Genomic DNA, 16,356 nt, shown 5'->3' on the forward strand with positions numbered 1-16,356 from the left:
ATAATTGGATTACAACATCATCTCTCCAGTCTGTTCATCCTGGGGATCTGAAGAATTCTGTGGAAATTGCCTTGAATAAGTTGCTTGACCCAATCAGGAAGAAGTTTCAAATGCCAGAGATGCAGAAATTAACCAGAGCTGCTTATCCTCCACCTACAAAACAACAAAGTGAGTAATTTTATTTCCAGTAGGGAGTTAGCATTTTGTCTTTTCCAGTGAAAAGGAAACTGAAGTCCATTAATATTGGAAGCTACTTTGATTAAAATAAATCATTGGCATTTAAGCACAGGACATGAATGACGAGAATTTATATAGTGCTTTTAATGTAGTGAAACACCCCAACGTACTTCATGGTGTTATGAGACAAAGTTTGACACTGAACCACACTAAGAGATAATGGGACAGATGAACAAAACCTTTTTTTAAGAAATATCTTAAAGGAATAGAGAGAGAGAGCTAGAGAGGTGGAATGGGGTAGAGGGTGAATTCCAGAGCCTGGGGCCTAGACAACTGTCCTAATTGGAGGAATAAAGAAATTTGGATATGCGCAGGAGGGCAGAATTGGAGTGGTGCAGATTTTCAGACAGTTATAGGACTGTAGGAGGTTACAGACTTGGAGAGGGGTGAGGCCATGGAGGAATTTGAACAGAAGGGTGAAAATTTTACATTTGTGGCATTACTGGACTGGGAGCCAGTGTCAGTGAGTAAGCACAGACATGATGGATGAACAGGACATAGTGCGAGTTAAGGGTTTTGGAGGCCATTTTGGCCCATTGTGTCTGTGCCACTGCTTGTTCCATAAAGTAGCTATCTGGTCTTGATCTTTTGCTCTACCAATCAATGATTTTCTTCAAATGTTTATTTCTTAAATATTATGCTCCAAATCCATTTCTGACAATGTATTCTATTTTCTAATAATCTTTTTTGTGAAGAAGATTCTTTGAATCATTACCTTTATGGTTCTAATATTCTAAATTGTTGCCCTTTGTTAACATGTATTAACTGGAAAAAACATTATTTACATGCTTGAATTCTTGTATAATTTTGAACACTTCTGTTAGATCTTCCCCTCACCCTTTCTACAATACAATTCTGGTTTTTCAAGTCTTTTGTTACGATATCCTCTTATTCTGGCATCCTCCTCCTAAATCTATCTTGCATCATTTTTGTGACCCAGTATACTTTTCACAATAGATTCCTCGAATCTGCATACTGTAGTTAACAAGTGGCCTATATAATGTCTTGTTAAGACAAATTACCTAGCCCTTATTTCTGTATTTGTTGCTGCTGTATAAAACCTATCTGTAAGCCTACTTTAAAACAGGGGCAGAAAGTATTGGAAACGCTCAACAGACCAGACAGCATTTGTGGAGAGAACAGCAGAGTGAACATTTCAGGTGTGGATCCTTTGTCAAAACTGCAAGATATTCTGGGTGAATAGCATTCAAAAAAGAATAGACCGAAGGAGTAGGGGGAAAAACAACACACAGAAAATATTAGATTGGCATATAAAAGTGCTTAAGTGGAAAACAGGAGATGGGGAAAATTATAGAAGCAAATTTAACCAAAAGGAGGCATAATGAGAGAAATTAAAAATATTAGGAATAAAATCAATGGTGGAGATAATTTGGTGGGGTGTAAATGGACTGCCAATTCATGGTGCTCCTTTAATGCTGTCACTGAAGACCGATACACCCCCGTTATGTGTCATGCTAATATGTCTCTTTTCAGTTTACTTAATGCCTGGGATATAATGGATGTATTAGAGCATTCTTATAATTTAAAGGTTATGGAATATGTATCTTCCCTGTCGATTAATTATTTCTTCTCTTAATCTGTTTTTGTTGATTTAGTGTGTATAGTTTTAAAAGATTGTTGCCAGTGAAATTATTCTTTCAAAGAATCAAGCTTAAATTGCTAATGTACCATTGAAAAAACGTGTGTTTTCATTCTTCTTTTTGATTCAATTTTCAGAAGCAGTTTCCAAGGGACCAGCTGCTGAGAATGATGTAATTGTACCTTCAAGGCTCGATATTAGAGTTGGTAGAATTATCAGTGTGGAGAGGGTAAGTTAGAAGCATAGATGAGCATCAGCTGTGTCTAAGTAAAATGAGTACTTTCTCCAGGAGCTTCCATCCTTTTCTAGTAGGTTTGTGGCACAGCACTTAGTAATTATTTGTTACTTGTTCCCAGATAGCATAATTTCTCAAATAAAGGTAGGGTATTAAGGCAGTTTTGTGCTAAATATATATATTTGAATAAAATATATTAGGAGTAGGCATTGATTTTGGTCCTTGTTATGATTGAGATTTCTGGATATTTTCAGTGACCAAAAATGGAAAATATTAATTCTTAAGCATCATCTTGATGAGCAGACATGGATAGAAACTGTAAATGGCGCAGCCTTTCAACATCCATTCTACCTGAGTTCAGCAGTTGTTTCTTTTTCTGTTTTTTTTTATTTGTTCACGGGATGTGGCGTCGCTGGCTAGGCCAGCGTTTATTGCCCATCCCTATTTGCCCTTGTTCAGAGGACATTTAAAAGTCAACCACATTATTGTGGGTCTGGAATCACATGTAGGCCAGGCCAAGTAAGGACAGCAGATTTCCTTCCCTAAAGGGACATTAGTGAACCAGATGAGGTTTATTTTACGACAATCGACAATGGTTTCATGGTCATCATTAGACTTTTAATTCCAGATTTTTATTGAATTCAAATTCCACCATCTGCCGTGGTGGAATTCAAACCCTGGGTCTCTGTGTTACCAGCCCAGGGACAATACCACTACGTCACCGCCTTCCATCTTGAGGGTTTTTAACAGCAGGAAGTTGCAATGTATTACAGACAAGAACAGAATTATCAGCTAGTAAAACATTTAGAAAGAAAGAATTTCACAGCCATTTCTTAATTTGTAATATTTAAATAAACTGAGTGATGCCCTGAGGTTGGCTTCTGAGACATGGGTTCAATTGAAATTAATATAGGCAGTTTTAACCCAATTTTTTTCAAATTGAGGGGCCCACAGATCTAAACTACCAATAAATTGGCACAAATTTGCATTTAAATTGACTGTTGGATGAACAAATCAATAATCAGCCATTGAAATTCTAATTAAAGCATCTTGTTGGAATAAAGAGAATTCTTTTCTGCATTAGGTCCCGGTGTACCTTACCTTCTGAATGCTGGTTAATGATGTTGGGTGTTTAAAAGCAGAAAAATGTTACATTCTGTGGCACTAAAATTCAGCCTGTATGTAAAACAACCAAAGGAACTCTGGTTAATGCAATGACTACTATGATTTCATTTTGATGTAATATTACTGGAGTTACCAATTTCCAAGAGTTTGTCATATTAGGAAGAATTTGCTACAAAAGATAAGCTTTGCTAAATGGATAACTACTAATGGTAGGTTACCAAGAAGAAGTGATGATCATGTATTAATCCTAAAGTGAATACCAAGATAAAGCTTGTTTGTTGAACACTTTTATCAGTGTATGTCTGTAATCATGGTGGTGCTGGTTGAGAGTCTATCAAAGTTATCACATCACAAATATTATAGTGATTTGCAGTAGAACAGTGTCATGTACACTTGAGTAAACTTTCTTAATGAATTGTTCCCTGGCAAATAAACAAAGACTTTCTTTTTTAACTGCAACAAAAGCAACTTTACAGAGTTAGCTTCTATAAACTTGAATCCAGGCATATCATTCCAGTTTGTCAAATGCCTTCATTTTAGCTCCATTTTATGAACCAACTCATCAAGCTTCTCTCATGTTGATTTTCTGCAAACCTATTTTAATAGTATTTGCATAATGTGGCAAAAATGACAGCAGCAGATGTGGCATAAAAATGGTTTTTAAACTAAAATCTTTAGTTGGCCCTATCATAGTACAAGACAAAGCGCCTTGATTCTCAGGAAAACTTTGTTTCTTGTCAAACCATTAGTGGGATGTACAGTGTAAAATAAGGTTTAACCTTTTCTCGCGAGTCGGGAATAATTCTGCATGCTACTGTCGGAGATTAATCACACCAAAGCATCGTTTCGTACATAGAAACCCCATTTATTACTTGTGCACAAGGGAGACAATACGATGAGAGCTACTGTACCGTCTCGTAGCAGAATACACGCAGGCTTGTTAAAAGCATTTTTACAGCCAATCAGTAAATTTTGCACAAACCTATCCACTTATTTGCATAAGTTAACTGACCAATCCATGTTCCAGTAAATTTCTATTTCCCTCACAACAGATGTTTGGTTACGCAGTTGCTTATCACAACCCTGATTACGTTCGGCCTGAGAAAGAACAAAATAGAATGTCTCAGGGCTCATCCTACAACTGTGGTCAGACAAGATGGTATTGTTCTCAAGGCTGTAGTATTTTTCTCTTAGGCCTAGGCATACAATTCAACTTCTCCATTAACCCTTTCAGCACCAAATGGGTTCCCTGCAGTTGCCTAGGCCACCACACTACTGCTACTGGCTGTATTTCATTTATACCGTACAGTCATATCTGCTCTTAGTTATATATTTGACTTTATTAAATATTATGACCCAGGGGTCCATGTTGGGACCCTAACTTTTCCTCATATATATTAATGACCTAGACTTTGATGTACAGGACACAGTTTCAAAGTTTGCGGATGATACAAAACTCAGAAGCAATGTGAAATGTGACAAGGATAGTGTAGGACTTCAAAGGACATAGAAAAGTTAGTGGAATGGGCGGATAGGTGGCAGATGAAGTTCAATGCAGAGAAATGTGAATTAATTCATTTTGGGAGAAAGAACATGGAGAGACAGTATTAAATAGGGGTACAACTTTGAAGTGGATGCAGGAGCAAAAGGACCTGGGTGTATAAGTTATTGAAGGTGACAGGAAAGGTTGAGAGCCTGGGCATAGAGTACAAGAGCGAAGAGATTGTGTTGAACTTGTTTAAGTCACTAATTCAGCCTCAGCTGGAGTATTGTGTACAGTTCTGGGCACTGCACTTTAGGAAGGATGTGAAGGCATTGGAGAAAGTGCAGAAAAGATTCATGAGATTGGTTCCTAGGATGAGGAATTTCAGTAATGAAGATAGATTGGAGAAGTTAGGACCGGTGTCCTTAGAGAAAAGAAGGCTGAGAGGAGATTTGAAAGAAGTATTCAAAATTATGAGGTGTCTGGACAGAGTAAATAGGGAGAAACTGTTCCCACTTGTGAAAGGATCTTGGACAAGAGGGCACAGATTTCAAGTAATTAGTAAAAGAAGCAATAGTGATATGAGAAAATACTTTATTTCGCAGTGAGTGGTTAGGGTCTGGAATGCTCTGCCTGAGACAGTGGTGGAGGCAAATTCAGTTGAAGCAATCAAAAGGGAATTACACTGTTATTTGAAAAGGAAGAATGTGCAGGTTTATAGGGAGAAGGCGGAAGAATGGAACTAGGTGATTTGCTCACTCGGAGAGCTGGTGGAGACACGAAGAGCTGATTAGCCTCCTTTTGCGCCATTACATTTCTGTGATTTAATGGTTTGCATTAAACAGATCTTGAAAGCATTTGTTTCATAAACAGTTTGTTTGGGATTAACCTTCTGTAAAATCTGCAGGCTATGTTTGCTGTGAGGTTTGTCGCTTTTTGTTTGGACCACTAAATAGAATGTCTCAACAGTATTCCGTTTGTAGGGTGGCGGTAAAGAAAACCTCACATAATGTCTCTTTGGAACCCCACAGCCTCTCACATTAAAGGATGCTGATTCATCCATTTAACAAATGACAACATTTTTCAATGTTGCTCCATGGCTCTTCATTTTTTTCAATTCCTTCACAGTATGTGGGCATTGCTGGCTAGGCCAGCACTAATTGCCCATCCCTAATTGTCCTTGAGAAGGTGGTGGTGAGCTGTCTTCATGAACAGCTGCAGTCCATGTGGTGTAGGTATACCCACAGTGCTTTGAGGAAGGGTGTTCCAGGATTTTGACCCAGCAACAGTGAAGGAACGGTGCTATCATTCCAAGTCAGGATTGTGTGTGGCTTGGAGGGGTACTTGCACGTGGTATTCCCATGCATCTGCTGCCCTTGTTGGAGATGGTCATTGCCTGGCACTTAGGAAGGATAAATGTTACTTGCCAACCCAAGCCTGAATGTTGTGTAGGTCTTGCTGCATATGTCTTAACTCACAAGTTTCCTAGAACTCTGACTTCTCGCCTAATCCATTTCTTCTTACAATGACCTTCACTTATTACCTCAACCCCATTCTTCTACAGGTGATGCTTTTCTACGTCCATCATTTCATGCATACCTCAGGAGTCATAATTTGCAATCCTTGGTACAGTAGCAGTAACACTACATATTGATCTCCATGCCTTTCAGTGAGATAATAAAAATCCCATATCTTTTAATTTCTCAAAGGCTGTTTCTTTGCCGCTCTCACAGGTCTTAAAAAAAAGAGCTCAACTTCTATTGTTTTACCTGTCAACACTAAGGAACTCACTATAAGAGCTGTCCTCGAATGAAACTCCCTCAATTCACCCCAAAGATGCAACCAAGAAACTTAACTTCCTCTTAAGCTAAACATTTTGCCCTTTCAATTCTATCTGAAGCCAAACATCCATCTGAGATGAGGCTTTCTGCTCCCAATCAGGAGAGACTTTTCCAACATCTCTCGTACACCTGGACAGATACAAGAAAATGTTTGCATTCTGACTGGCAATCTCTCTCACATCTAGTTGCCAACCTCCAATTGCAGTCTTTTTCTAGGTTATCAGTACTGTTATGGTCAATGGTTTTCTGAACATTCCTTTTGTCACGACTAACTGGGGATATCAAGCCCCACTGTTCCCTGAACCATGACAAATTGAAAAGTTTGACCAAACTGCCAGATTGCCTAATTCTACCTAACTGTTTAATTTAGGTTAACAGAATACAACCACCAGGTTTGTAAACTTAACAAGTAAATAACTGTTTATTAAACAAATTGACTTTAACCACTGGCAAAAGAACTCTATAACTTAAACTCTACCCCATCTTAACTCCTATACACAAACACACACACATAAGACACACAAAACATGGATTTTAAGGGTGAGATAAAACAGTTCAATAGCACCAATCCAGAGTACAGGGTTAGTTGGGTTGATTTTCATTGATGTCTTCCAAATTCCTTGCAGTTTGTTGTTGCTGACATGAGGTGGTCTCCCAGCACTTTCAGTCTGTGCTTTACTGGTTGAAAAACTTGCTTTTCAATGTCTCTTCTGGTGACTTTTCCCCTTTTCCTCTTGACAGGGGTTTTCAGAGAAATCAGGTTACAGAGATGTGAGGGATAGCCAGCTAATTGTTATGGCAGAATTGCTGGAATCTTACAAATACAGGATAGAGAGGTTTCAGGTCTTCCCTCTTTGCAGGCTAGGAGCTGTTCTCCCTGCGCTGTTACCACACAAAACCCTGGTCACCTGGTCAGGAGCCAATTAAAATGCTGTCATCAGGCAGTTCCCCTTAGTCCAGAACCCCTTTCCAACACTATCCTGTTCTCTTATGGCACCCTATGTTCCAAGATAGCAACATTGTACATATTCCTCATCCTGCTCCAGTGAACACGTCTTTCAACTGCAGCCATGGTAGTTTTTTAAAGCCAAGCCCAATTTTAAAGCCACAGTCCAAAAAAAATAAAAAAATAGGTTATTTACACTTTCTTGTTCTTTGCACAGTTAAAATCCACCTTCCTATATACTATTTCTCCTCTCTATCTCTAAGTGCATTTAAAATTAAGACTCTTCATGCACCTTCCTGCTTTAATGGAGTCTTTTCCAGGAGCTTTCTACCTGATGCTGCCTTTTCTTGCCCATCTTCAGGCTTTTGGAATCTAAGCTTGTAATTTCTATCTCCTGATTTACCTCAAAAATACAGTGGGCAGAAAGTGAATGCAATTGCTCTGAAATGAATTTTTCTTTTTGTTTACCACAGCACCCTGATGCAGACAGTCTATATGTGGAGAAGGTAGATGTCGGAGAAGCACAGCCACGAACAGTTGTCAGTGGGTTAGTGCAGTATGTTTCTGTTGAGGAGCTCCAGAATCGTAACGTCATATTGTTATGTAATCTGAAACCACAGAAGATGCGAGGAATTGATTCTCAAGCCATGTTGCTTTGTGCATCCATGTGAGTACATAGAATAGTAATTAATATTCCCAGAGACTATTAAACCATGGTTTGATCACCACAGGATAACTTTTTGTTAAAGTAAGGACCAACTTTTAAATAAAAGGTTAAAGTCAACTAGTACTGAAATATTAATGTTGATTGACATTTTATAATTCTCCAGTTGTTACAGCGGATTTTCAAGCACATACTGTTAACAATTTCATATAAAATTAATATTCCACTTATGGGATTGATATCCCTATACAGAAATATTATTATGTCTATTCAGTTTTTTTTCATATTATACCTTATGTTACCTTTTTATTTACTTTCAGCACTTTCCTATTAGACACTCACTTTCAGATCGGGAGACTTGATCAAAATGAAAGCACTATAAATCAATTCCAAAAGAGATGTACCAATTTCTCCATCTTTGTTCAGACGTATGACGAAATTGAACAGATCCAATGATGATATCAGTTCCATAAATGGAATATTAATATATTACTTTTTTGATATTATGTATCAGTTAATACAATGAAGCTTTTTGGCTTGTATTAGTTTGAGCCCAATATGCACAAGTTATTTTATTCCTTTGCCAATCAATCTTTGATATTAAATGGTATTATGGTAGTGTAATACTAAAAGTGAACTTTGTTATTGCATTTGGTATATAACCAATATCTCTGCTTTATTGCCCCAGCCACATTGAAAGCTTTAATCCTGGCAGGAAACGCTTCAATTTTTTGCCTCATATGAACATTTACTAACATTGTCACAATGTTGGCTTTTGACTGTTTTGCAATGTTGGCTTTTGACTGTTTTGGATGCAATATCTCAATTTCTACTAAGTTCTCCTGTAGATATTTGACCTTTTTTTTTAATGTGATTCATAAACTAGAATTCCAATTTCCAGACGACTCCCTCTGTCAGTGCTGGATTTTGTTGCTTTTGTAGCTTTCTAAATTGCTTTCTATCCTATTGAGTTACTGAGACCTCCAGTTCACATATTTAAAGATATGAGGCCTTCCATTATCTCTATCAAAGAAGAGGTCTGCTTGAAGATCAATCTAATGTACCAAATTCATCCCTTGGTGATGAAGAATAATACAATGGGCGTTCAGTTAGGGGGTATAGCTTCTCACTGTAGGGTCTGTTTCTCTGCTAGATATCTGCCAATTTTATCTTGATGGAGATGAAACGCTATCTTTCCTACTGCCAGATATCTATGTGGCATAATTATTGATAACTTGAAGTTAAGGGGTGGAGCTTTAGTCTCTTCACTAACTGGCTGATCTCACTAAATATAAAATAAATCCTAAAATAGGCATTTGCTTAGTGCTTTTCTCGATGCTAAGCCTGACTTTTTCCTCTTGAGATTAAAGGATCAGTACTCACTATTGCTGGGGGTACAATTTTTTTTAATTTCTTCATGGGAATGTGGGCGTCGCTGTCAAGGCCAAGACTTGTTGCCCATCCCTCAATGTCCTTGAACTAAGTGGCTTGCTAGGCCATTTCAGAGGGCAGCTGTAGGTCTGGAGTCATATGTAGAACAGACCAGGCAAGAACATCAGTGAACCAGATGGGTTTTTATGACAATCAATGATAGTTTCATGATCACCATTACTAAAGCTAGCTTTCAATTCCAGATTTTTCTTTTTATTAATTGAATTTAAATTCAATTTGAATCCATGTTCCCAGGGCATTAGCCTGGACCTTTGGAATGCTAGTCCAGTGACATTACCACTATGCCATCATCAACCCACACCCCCCAATTGTTATTTGACTAATTTATCTGTATTCACATTTCTTATTTGTCCATTTACTTTTGGAACCTTATGGCTGAGGTAGCACTTGGGAAGTCTTTATATTTAACAAAACATTCTGCATCCTTTTGTCATCTTTGGAAATTCCAATTCTGTCTTGAGCAATGTGCATTTTAAAGTGAATTTTAGCCAAGAAATTTCAACTGGAAATTGATTTTGGAATACTTTGTACTTTGAAGCTGATGCATATTTCATAGTGCTGCAACTTTGATGCAATATGTAGACCTGAAAATTCAATCGGCTTCTGACTGAGAGAATGTAGTGACATGTTCTCTGTAGCTTGTAGGCTTCTTTTATTTGGGCAGCATCTTAGCTGTGCATTTATTGATAAAAATATCTTCAGCTGTACAAGTCTAAAAAAGCAGAAAAAATTCACAATGGATAGAAATACAAGGAAATAAGAAATCTGAGGGATTTTTACACTAAGGCCAGCCAGATAAATAACTGACCTTTTCAGATTCTGTACTGTCCTATGTTGGATACCCTGGAGTTTAAAACAAAATCCTCTCTACTAGCACTTGTGGAAGGGATATAAAGTGCACAGATGACTGCTCTGCTATACCTCACAAAATATCCATTCTTCATTTTTGATCTTGAACAGTAAGCTGGCAGCATCTGATCCCAACTCAGCCATTCGTGGTCCTGGTGTTTGCATTTACACCTTCAGCAGGATTTGCTAGGTAGCCAGAGGAGGAGGAGCCACAGCTGATGCTTTTCTCCCCTCAGGTCAACTAACTCAGCCCAGAGTGGGGATCAAACCCGGAAGCTTTTGGGTGTTCATGCCTCAGTGCATTTAACCCCTGAGACACCAGAGCCTTAGTAAGAGGTTATTGACGATGGGGGCCATGTCAGAAATACTCAGTGCTTTAGTTTTGCCTTTCTTCACTCATCCATAGTTGTTAAATGCAGATTGCAGGAAGCGATCACAGTTTACCAGTATCCCCACAATGCTAATATGGATTAGTCAAAAGAAAACGATTAAGGCCCCAGTATTTTGCCTTTCTTTCCACTCCCCACCCCCCAACTCCGACCCCAAGCCTAAACACAGGTTAGAGGCTACCAAAGTATATCCTACCCTGACCTCAATGTTTGGGGCTCTGGTCATTGAAATCAGTCTGACATACCTCAAATGCAGATGCGTCCCTTATTGCTGGCTTCTTCTAGATGTCTCTCTGAGTTAATGAAAAATGAGTTGAAAGCTGCAATTAGACCTCTTCTGCTTCATTATTTGCATACTTGCACCTGCTGCAGGTGCAAGTACTCCACTCCCATCACCTCTCAGGGGACACCCAAGAAATCGCTTGGAAGTGTAAAGGTAGAGGAGCCCTGACATCATAGATCTCCTCCCTTTTTAATTATAATTCGCTCTTAGAAATTAAGTGTTCCCTAGAGCAGAGGAAAATCTAGCCGTGAAACTTAAACTAACTGCGTGAACAATTATTATTAATTGTGCTAAAATTGGTCACTATGTCCTTGGCAATAGAGAGGAAATGGATTAGTCAGGGCCTTACTGCTGAATGCTGCCCATTATTCCCACAGAGAAAAGCCTATGTTAGTGTCAGTGTTAAGATGGGACTCAGCTGTGATAATCTCTATGATTAAACAACCGGCTGGTGCTACCCAGTTCATTAGCTGAAGAATATTCACTCAGATGAGGTACTAGAGTTGCACCAGTGCCAGTAGACTGTACTCCAACATGAAACAGCATCTATAGGGTGACGAAGTGTGGGGAGATGGTGGCATAGTGGTATTGTCACTAGACAAGTAATCCAGAGGCCCAGGCTAATTCTGTGGGGATGTGGGTTCAAATCCTATCACGGCAACTGGTGGAATTTATATTTAGTTAATAGATATGGAATTATATTTTAAAAAATGGTCTCAGTAATGTGACCATGAAATGATCATTTCATTACGAAATGCTCATTGATTGTCCTAAAAACCCATCTGGTTCACTAAAGTCCTTGAGGGAAGGAAATTTACCCTTCTTACCTGGTCTGGCCTACCTCTGACTCCAGACCCACAGCAATGTGGCTGACTCTTAGATGCCCTCTGAAATGGCCCAGCAAGCCACTCAGTTCAAGGGCAATTAGGGATGGGCAGCAAATGTCCTCACTGAAAGGAGGAAATATTAGTTAATGAACAATGACTATGTAGTTCTACGTGGAAATACAAGGATTGTTTTTCTTTTAACATTGAGTCTTCAGCTCCATGCCCTGTACAATAGGGATGTCATTAAATTGCCATGAAAGAATATATATTTAAAAAATGCTCATGGCACCCACCATATCTGTAGTATCTGGGCCTCTATAAAAGACAATGCGTGTTAATTGAACTTAGTAATTTTATGGTGTTTAGTTGAAACTTGCAGTATCTTACTATGTAAAATAAATATTTTATTACAACTATTGGCATCAGTGTGAACTAATTAGAAAGGATGCGGATGTGTGACAAAATCGCACAGTAGGATTTAATGAAAGTGGCACTTTTCCAATAAACTGTAACCTTGACAAGGTGGTAATATGTCTGAAACTAATTTTAGGATGATTACTGTGAAAAATATTGAGAGAATGAGCAGAGAAGTAAATGCTTCAAACGCAGATCTTGTAAGTGAACATTGCTGTTAAGTCAAGTTTATGCTCCTTATAATTACAGAGAAGGAGAAAAACGTAAAGTGGAACCATTAAATCCTCCAGAAGGTTCAACCCCAGGAGAGCGCGTGTTTGTGGTAGGATTTGAAAATGGTACAGCAGATGATGAACTGAAACCAAAGAAGAAAGTATTCGAAAAATTACAGGTAACACTTACAACAGGAAGCTATTGAAGGATTTATGGAAGAGAGAAAAAAGCATACTCTTACAGCAAATTGTTTGCATATGACATCCTTTTGCAGCTGTGAACAATAAGCTTACGCTTGCTTTTGGGATTTATGAGAATTTTAGAAATGCGTTTTGAGGTGATCAAATTTTGATGTGAACCACATTTCCAAATTTGTTAGTAAAGAAATGCAGCAGAAATTGAAACTGACGACAAATACCAGAAGTATGTGTATTTGGCTAGAATGGAGGGCAGTGAACAGCTTGAGGGTTTACAGTGATTGTAAAGGTGCTACCAAGGAATGAACTCATTAGGCAGGAAGCCTTATTTTGTACTTGGGGTGGAGGTGCTTTTTTATAATCATTTCTATCGCTAGTGGCAGAATCAACATTTCATTGATTAGATTTTGTACAGATCAGTGACCCTATTCACCTCCTCAGCATGGAATCTTTGACTGCAGGGTGTACATTCATAGTTAAGTGAAGTTCTGGGCATAAAAACTGCCAATACCATCTTTATTCTGCAGACTGAATCCTCTGGTCTTTTGGGGCACAACTGTATCCAAATTTTAAACATGCAAGAAAGGACAGTGTCAAGATAATTTCCTCACACAACTTTGCCCCAGTCCCCTTCATAACCAATTAGTTCCTTCCATAATTTTTTTAAACTACTGTCATAACATTGTAAGAAGAAAAAGCTTTGTTAGGTTACATCAGGTACATGCCCTGTGGAATTAACTAGTATACTTCAGATACAGAATTGACCATTGACAATAACTATAGCCCATACAGAGCCAAATTGAAATAGGACATTGCGAACGTAGAGGTTTACGGCACAAGGAAACTATGTGACCCATCCTATTTGTTGGTTTTGTTAGAGCAATCAAAAATGAATCCCATTGCCCCATTCTCTCTCCAACATCTTGTTCCTTCCTCTGCTTTGAATATTTGTTCAAGTTTCCTTAAAATAAGCAATAGTCTCTGCCTCAATCATTCATGTATTTAAATTCTTTGTATTAAATAATGTACAGAATAATTACGATTAATATTTATTTTATTTGCAGGTTGATTTCAAGATCTCAGATGACTGCACAGCCCAGTGGCAGCAGAAGAATTTTATGACCAAACTTGGTGTTATAACATGTAAATCACTGAAAGGAGGAACTATAAGTTAGTGAGCAATGACTCTGTAGTTCTACATGGAAATACGAGGATTGTTTTTCCTTTAACATTGAGTCTTCAGCTCCATGCCCTGTACAATAGTCATTACATTCAAGATATATCAACTTCTGCTGTTGGTGAAATAATGAAACATGAATAAACTGGATGAGAGCTTTTAATTTTGGAAAAATTAGGCCTTCATGAATAATGGTATTCTGACCTAAAGATTATCAGTGTGTTGTGATGCAGTTACTTCTAATGTGGCATCCTTAAAAAATTCCTGGGATAATTTTTGTGGGCATTTTACGTGTAATAATAAATTCCTTGACACCTGTCTTGCGATGTAGTAGGGAAATTTGATAGCATGATAACCGGACTCCTGGGTGGCTGGATATTAAAGAGTCATTCTAATCACAAAACAGGATTTTGTGTTACTGCACTATCCAATAACCTTGTTGAAGTGCATTGCTTCCATTTGTTAAATGCCAAGGGGAAAAACAGTTGGCATTCTTTTAACAGTTCCCTCAAACTTCCATCAGAATAAACAAGAACATTATAAATGATTCCAGTTTCTTCGATGGCTTAATTGTACACCTCCAGCTGTAGCTGAATATGCACAGTCTATTTATGAACGAGTACATATGCAAACTGGTTTAATTGGAAAAGATAAATACAGTAATTATACAAACACAACCTCCAAATTGTACTTTAATTTTAATTATAATCTGCTGCTGATGAAACATTCTTTCCCATATAATTTAGCATGTAATTAAACTATCTAAAACTAGATATAATTGTCTGTCCATAGACACTATATGATGTGTGTTTAAATTTGCAACATCCTGATTAAGTTTCCTAGCCAAGGAAACTCCAGCACCTTAACTGGTACATAAGTGCCAAGTTTCATTCATTGAGGCTTTGGATCAGAGACTTCTATAGCTACCACCTTGCAGTTTCTCATTTGTGTCAATTCACCCTTATTCCTCACTTTGTGAATGACTTGGGATATTTCATCATGTTAAAGTTGATGTATGATTGTAAGTTACATCATCTTTGTTGTAGTTTAGATGGTCTAATCATGTACGGTGGTTTTAAGCACCTAAAATTGCTTTTCATTCAACAGATGATTTAAAATATTACTGACAAGTTTAGCCAACTGGAATTATGCTTTAAAAATAGAGAATTGATTGGAGACAAATGAAATCCAAATGACATCCACTTTTAAAGGCACATTTGCTTCCAGAATTTGTCATGAAACTGTATAGATGCCCTTCTGCCAAAGACAATGTAATCAGGATATACAATGACACCATCAACTAAATATATTCATATCATTTTTTTGAAAATTCAAATAAATAATTCTATCAAGATGCAGCAGACAATATCCTGACAGTGCATCCAACAATATCCTGAGTATAGTGCTGAAGACTTGTGCTTCAGAAATTGCCACACCTCTAGCCAGCTGTTCCAGCAGAACTACAACATTGGCACCTACGACAAAGTGGAAAATTGCCCATCTATGCCCTGCCCACAAAAAAAGGACAAATGCAACCTGATCAACTACCACCCCAACAGCCTACTCTCAATGATCAGCAAGCTGATGGAATATAATACTTGAGAGTGTTATCAAGCAGCACTTAGTCACCATATAACCTGTTCATTGATGCTCAGATTGGGCTCTGCCAGGATCACTCAGTTCCAGACCTCATTACACTCTTGGCCCAAGTATTGACAAAAGAGCTGCATTCTACAGGTGAGATGAGGGTGCTTGAGGGGGAGTGGCATCGAGGAGTCCTCACAATAATTAATCATTTGCTGGAATCATACCTAGCACAAAGGAAGATGGTTGCAGTTGTTGGTCTCAAGACATTGCTCCAGGATAAGGCAGTGTTCTAGACCCAAACATCTTCAGCTACATCTGCAATGACCTTTTCTCCATCATAAAGTCGGAAGTGAGGATGTACACTGATGATTGATAAGTGTTCAGTTTCACCTGATTTCTGTTTAAGAAAAAATAAATGGTAATTGCTTTTCCAGCATTAAGGAAATCTAATTACAAAAGTGGTGTAAACGATGTAATTGATTTTACAATAGAAAAAGGCTCATACTTTTTAATTGCAGTTTTTTTTAAGTATTTGATCACTAGCTTAGATTGTTGTCAAGCTCCAACAATTCCTGTTTCAGCTGTAATTTAGAATCATACAACACAGAAGGAAGCCATTTGACCCATTGTGCCTATGCCAGTTCTTTAAAAGAGTGATCCAATTGATCGCACTCTCTGCTCTTTCCACTTAGCCCTGCAAATTGTTCCTCGAGTAAGATATGCCAGAAATTGACTGGACTGGTATATCAAGCAGACTGGCATTTGACTCTGCCGCAATAATCCCGTCAGACTAGCCACTTCAAGAAGCTTGATTGTCAGTGTTCCTACGCTAAGTAA

General features: G+C 38.1%; 1 protein-coding gene across 3 annotated transcripts in view; it reads left to right on the plus strand.

Annotated features, from left to right (window-relative positions):
- yars1 (tyrosyl-tRNA synthetase 1) overlaps positions 1 to 15,977 on the plus strand; it is a 40,302-nt gene extending 24,325 nt beyond the window's left edge. Inside the window, exons 10-15 of one of the 3 annotated variants that reach the window (XM_041212933.1) lie at positions 30 to 168; positions 1,975 to 2,066; positions 7,941 to 8,134; positions 8,452 to 8,559; positions 12,595 to 12,736; positions 13,820 to 15,977. In XM_041212933.1, coding sequence (XP_041068867.1) covers positions 30 to 168; positions 1,975 to 2,066; positions 7,941 to 8,134; positions 8,452 to 8,559; positions 12,595 to 12,736; positions 13,820 to 13,930 — 786 coding nt within the window. In that variant the 3' untranslated portion in view covers positions 13,931 to 15,977. The remainder of the gene's footprint in view (positions 1 to 29; positions 169 to 1,974; positions 2,067 to 7,940; positions 8,135 to 8,451; positions 8,560 to 12,594; positions 12,737 to 13,819) is intronic. The other 2 variants (XM_041212934.1, XM_041212935.1) reach the window with 2 other exon arrangements.
- Positions 15,978 to 16,356: the final 379 nt, after the last annotated feature.

Source organism: Carcharodon carcharias, chromosome 19 (genome assembly GCF_017639515.1).
Source record: "Carcharodon carcharias isolate sCarCar2 chromosome 19, sCarCar2.pri, whole genome shotgun sequence".
Taxonomy (NCBI): Eukaryota; Metazoa; Chordata; class Chondrichthyes; order Lamniformes; family Lamnidae; genus Carcharodon; species Carcharodon carcharias.